Source organism: Narcine bancroftii, chromosome 6, assembly GCF_036971445.1.
Source record: "Narcine bancroftii isolate sNarBan1 chromosome 6, sNarBan1.hap1, whole genome shotgun sequence".
Classification (NCBI taxonomy): Eukaryota; Metazoa; Chordata; class Chondrichthyes; order Torpediniformes; family Narcinidae; genus Narcine; species Narcine bancroftii.
Genome location: NC_091474.1, coordinates 234,938,808 through 234,944,807, shown reverse-complemented (window position 1 = coordinate 234,944,807; position 6,000 = coordinate 234,938,808). Strand labels below are relative to the sequence as shown.

Sequence of the window (6,000 nt, the reverse complement as noted above, 5' to 3'; positions counted from 1 at the left end):
GGGAAAAAAAAGGGATTAAAAGAATAGAAAATTGTTTTTCAGGAAGTAGATTCTTATCCTTTGAACAAATGAGAGATAAGTACAATATAACTGGAGATACAGCGCTGGCATATTACCAACTGAGATCCTACTTGAAAGATAAATTAGGAAGCAATTTGAGTTTACCAGAGGGAAGTAACCTTGAATATGTGATTACAGATACAATGTTAATCAAAAGATTTATAACAAATATGTATATCAAACTGCAAGAAAAGGAGAATGAGGAAACAAATGGTAAAACTAAACAAAAATGGGAACAAGATTTAAATATAAAGATAAAAAAGGAAACATGGGAGAAATTATGTTCTGGAACGATGAGAAATACAATAAATACGAGGCTGCGTATGATACAATATAATTGGTTACACAGACTATACATTACACCGCAAAAGTTAAATAAATGGGACCCAACAGTATCTGATAGATGTTTTCGATGTAAAAAAGAAAGGGGAACAACAATTCATGCAATCTGGACATGTGAGAGAGTAGAAAAATTTTGGGATGATCTCAATCAGATATTAAATAAAATAACAGAAAACAATATACCAAAGAATCCAGAGATCTTTCTCCTAAGTAACATAAAAAATAAAGAATTTGGAATTGACTTGGAGGATGCACAAAAAAGATTTGTTAAGATAGCCCTAGCCGTAGCAAAAAAATGTATTATGTCAACCTGGAAATTGGAAGATAATTTGAAAATACAACAATGGTATATAGAAATGAATAAATGTATTCCATTAGAAAAAATAACATATAGTTTAAGAAATAATATTGAAATATTCGAACAAGTATGGGAGCCTTACATTAAATACAATAGCGAAAACCTACCGGGAACAAACATTACCTAAGTTGATGGAAGGAGAAGAAAAGAAAAGAATGGACTCAGTAGAATTTCTGGTGTATTTTTGTTGAATGACAACATTGTCTGACTGGCTTAATGCAACCTAGATTGTATACCTAAAATGGATGAGAGGGGGGGTGGGGGGGTGGCTTGGGAGGAGTGGGGGGGGGGGGAGAAAAAGACACTGTATATGTGTGAAAAAGAAAAAGTGTATATCATGGCTAACGTGATTTATGGTGTGAAAAATAAAAAATTAAATAAAAAAAAAGAGGAAACAGGCTTCAATTCCTTTCCTCCATGGGGAAAATTAATTGTAAGTTACCATCAGTCCTTCAGCTAACTTTAAAAAGTCACCTCCTATCATGTTAATGAGACCTTTCCTTTATGTTCTTGTGTCCCATGTCCCAATGTTTCTGATTTACTCAAGCTTCGCTCTGTGATCTTTCTCCACAGGCCTTACAGAGAATGCAGCTGAAAGGAAGTATGAAGGAGAGAAGGAGAACGACATTGACACACTGAGAAATGGGGGGGTAAGAATGGAGTGCTCAGCTTCTCTCTGTTCGACCTTACTGTGCATGTCGTCAGAATCCCTGTTCAAACTCTTGTTTTAAGGAGACTTTGTCCCACAGTAACCTCACACATAAATTGACCAAACACAATTTGATCTATTCTTGATGAGTTGTGTGTGTGTGTGTGTGTGTGTGTGTGTGTGTGTGTGTGTGTGTGTGTTTGTGTGTGTGTGCGCCCACGCGCGTGCATGTGTGTGCTTGTGTATGCATGTATGTTTGTGTGTGTCTGTATATACGTGTGTATGTGTGCGTGTGTGTATATGTGTGTGTGTGTCTGTGTGTGCGTATGTGCATGAATGTGTGTATATTTGTGTGAGTATGTATGTGTGTATGCATGTGCATGTGTGTGTGTATGTGTTGATGCATGTGAGTATGTGTGTGTGCATTTGTGTGTGTTACAAACTAACTACTTTTGGGACTAAAGGGACTTTGTTAGCACTAACACAGGAACAGCAATGGAAAATTCACCAACAATGGTAAGTTCAAAATAATAGTTTTTTTAATTAAGCTATTAATAATATAATATTTCTTACTTATATTTGAAATTACTTAACTCTAAACTTAACCCCACTATGTTCAAATGTAAGTGTGTGTGCGCGCGTATAAAGTCCCACTCTGAAATGTCCATCGTTAAAAGTTCAGCATCATTTTAGTCTTGCTTGAAGGTCTTAAATTCTCCATTCAGAAATAATTATAAAGTGCTTTTAAACATTATTCAGGCCTATTTATTCACAATAGTTATTTTCTTCCACGATGAATTCACAAACCCAGACAAGGGTTAAACAAATGTGGTTATCCTCTTCCATGGTGAAGTCACATACCAGATAATGGTTAAACAAAGTGGCCAAACACAAAAATAGATCCAGTAGAAATCTGTCCAAAGAGAAAGCAAAAAGGTTTTCCTTATTTCAAAAGCCACTGATTCTATATTACCCTTTTCCCAGGAGTAACACTCAACAACAGCACCATTTCTGGTTACTGTAATTCAAACCTGTCTTTCACAAGGTTTCAACCCCTGAGTCACAGGGGTTTTGACTTCTGTCCTATCCAAACTGAACTCTTCCAAAATTGAACTCAAAATGTCTGAATTCGGTAACATAGTTCTCCAAACCATGTGACTGTTACATCATCACTGAGGTGAGTCCCAATTCTTCAAAACCACAACTATCAATTTTATTTCTACCAAAATTCTGTTTCTTTTTCAAAACCATTCCATATCCATAACAACCTCTGACCTCATCTCTGTTCAAGAGGCTTAACTGGCTTTGATTAAAAACAGATGGCTTCCTCAGCAGTTCTTGAATAATTAAGACCCTCTTGAAATCCATTAGCTCTGTCTGTCCCAGACACGTTGACTCCGAGAATTAACACTTTTATCAGAAGATGATGGTTCTTTATAAGTGTGCTGTGACGTCTGTGTGACCCAGTACCAACCACCGCTAACTTACCAAAAATACAGATACAATATTTTAACTCTATAATTTGGTAAGGCATTTTTATAAAAGAAATATTAAATTAAAGGTTAACATAAAAGTTAACATGTGTGTTTTTGTGTAGATGCGTCTGCTTTTGTGCATATTTTTTGTGTGTATTTTTGTCTGTGTGTGTATGTGTGTGCACACACATGTATATGCATGTGTGTGTATGTGTATGCATGTGAGTGTGTGTGTGGCTGAACTACCTTCATACCTAGGCATAACCCTGCCCCATTGTGTACCTCTGTTGTGTTGATATGAATGCATCTGACTGTGGACCTTTCTCTTCTAGTGCCTCATGGATCCTTGGATTGGACAGATTGAGGGGACACTTTCTAGCCCAGCTTCTGATTCTGGTAAGTGTGATTTGGAGAAATGAACAATATCGGGTCATGGGCAGGAACTGGAGAAGTCTAGAATGTTCTTCCTTGGGTTAAGATTACCAACAGATTCAATACTCCTCAAGTCTGTGAAGGGTTCTGATCGAGCACCTTGGGAAAACATTTTGTCAAAATGCTGCAGGGAAGCCAATGGGAATTATATTTCCTGGCCAAGCTACGATCTGGTATGTGCTGCCTGGAAGAATATTGGAGGCATTTGGGATCATCACTGACCAACACCTGAAAAGGAAAATATTCACTGGGCAAAGGGCAAAGAGGGTAAAGAATCAGGATGATTCTCCTCTCTTTCAGAGAGCTGGCATGGGCACAGTGGACCGAATAGCCAGATTTTGTGCTTTGAACTTACCTCAATGAATGTTTCAAATCTGAAGTGAATGGCAAAATGTGCTGGTAAAGTGTGGCAGCTCCACTTCATGCTGGTGTACAGAGTCTGGGCAACAAGTGGGTGGTCTACACGTCTCGAGGTGTGTCACAAAATGCAAGTTGTTGTTGTTGCTGGTGAGGGTAGAGTGCAAAAGGGTGAGGGGATTGATAAAGTAGATACAGCTATTTCAGATTTCAGATGTATTGCCAGAGTACATACATCACATCACATACAACCCTGAGATTCTTTATCCTGCGGGCAAAACAGATTTACCACTTATTGGTAGGCAAAAAAAAACCCCGATTCAACATGCACATGTAAACAAGTAAACACAAACTGTGCAATACAGGTAGTCCTCAACTTAAGATGGGGATATGTTCTGGCACTCCCATCGTAAGTCCAAAAAATTGTAAGTTGAAAAAGTGCAGTGGGATCAGTGTGGGAACCGACACAGGGCTGTAGGGAGAGAGCAGGACAGTGGAATCAGTGTGAGGTCTGTTACGAAGTAGCAAACTTTATTAGTACTAACAAAGGAACAGCAATGGAAAATTTAAGAGGACAATGGAAAATTCAAAGTAATAATTTTTATTAAAATATAAATAACAAACTGTTTCTTACTTATCTCTAAGCTTAACTCTACATTTAACCCAACTATGTGTGTGTGTTGAAGCGCAACCCATTATAGTTTCAGCTTGAGACTGAAAAGTAAATTTTTAAGTCCAGTTTCAAACATTTTGTTGAACTTGAGGATCTTTTTAAAATCACAGTTCAAAAGTAATTATGAAACACTTTTAAACATTATATCTTCAGATCTCTTTAAACTCACAAGTCTCTTGATGAGCTGCCTTTCAGAGACATATTTCTTCTTACGGGTTTTTTTTCACAAGTTTCTCCCCATCTTGTTGCGAAACTGTGATTTTCCTGATTTCTTTTTCAAACAGGAGTGACCATCTTCTGGATATAAATGAGGCTGCCTCTCTTTTCTTAAAAGAGCAGTCGGAAGTGGTCTTATTTATTTCAAAGCTACTTATGTTGTGTATCCCCAATGATAAGGAGGATAGAATACAGAGCAGCATCTCCCTCCCTTTTCAGAAACTATTGTTTCAATCCTGTCTTTTCACAGGAAGCATGGTTTCTGCCATCTGGTTTCAAAATGTCTCTCTGCCTTCATTTTATGGTTCTCTGACATTATATAATGTGACATCGCCACAGTTTTAGTTTCATTTCTGCAAAACCTCCTGCCTTTCCTCAAATTCACTCCATATCCATAACAACCTCTGATCTCATCCCTGTTTCAAGAGGCTTAAGTGGTTTACTATGCTGGGAACTCTGATGACCACAAGCAAAAACCTGTTTTTCTTTAAACAGATGCCCTCCTTTAACACTTCTTCTTGAATACTTGAACACTTCTTCAACTTTATGGCTTTGTTTTTTCCCAGATGCAAAGACTCTGAAAATGAACTCTCTCTCTTAGTTCAATCGTGTATCTGGAAATGTGCTGTCACCTATGCATGATCTTGTATCCAACCCACAATTCTCTCACTAGAAATATTTTATAACTTACTTTTACTAAGAAATACATATTTTATAGCTAAAAGATTTTAATTTTAAAGATCAACACATATCTGTTACATGGGGCTGTGGGGAGAGAGCAGGGCAGTGGGATCAGTGTGGGGACTGATATGGGCTGTGGGGAGAGAGCAGGGCAGTGGGATCAGTGTGGGGACTGATATGGGCTGTAGGGAGAGAGTAGAGCAGTGGGATCAGTGTGGGGACTGATATTGGCTGTGGGAAGAGAGTAGGGCAATGGGATCAGTGTGGGGACCGATTTAAGGCTGTTGGGAGAGAGCAGGGCAGTGGGATCAGTGTGGGGAGCGACACGGAACTGTTGGGAGAGAGCAGAGCAGTGGGATCAGTGTGGGGACTGATATGTGCTGTGGGGAGAGAGCGGGGCAGTGGGATCAGTGTGGGGACTGATATGGGCTGTGGGGAGAGTGTAGAGCAGTGGGATCAGTGTGGGGACTGATATTGGCTGTGGGAAGAGAGTAGGGCAATGGGATCAGTGTGGGGACCGACTTAAGGCTGTTGGGAGAGAGCAGGGCAGTGGGATCAGTGTGGGGAGCGACACGGAGCTGTTGGGAGAGTGCAGAGCAGTGGGATCAGTGTGGGGACTGATACAGTGTTGTTGGAAGACACTGAACATCATAGCTTAGCCAAAATTCAAAGTACATGTACAGTATGGATTTGAACCATCAGAGAAGTATAGAACCATCGAACATTACAGCACAGAAAAACAGACCATTCAGCCTTC

At 39.2% G+C, this 6,000-nt stretch overlaps 1 protein-coding gene across 2 annotated transcripts in view; it reads left to right on the top strand.

Annotated features, from left to right (window-relative positions):
• Positions 1-3,221: 3,221 nt before the first annotated feature.
• The window catches only part of plb1 (phospholipase B1), a 192,025-nt gene continuing 189,246 nt past the window's right edge, over positions 3,222-6,000 (top strand). For both annotated transcript variants that reach the window (XM_069887716.1, XM_069887718.1), the window contains exon 1: positions 3,222-3,280. In XM_069887716.1, the coding sequence (XP_069743817.1) occupies positions 3,223-3,280 (58 nt within the window). In that variant the 5' untranslated portion in view covers position 3,222. The remainder of the gene's footprint in view (positions 3,281-6,000) is intronic.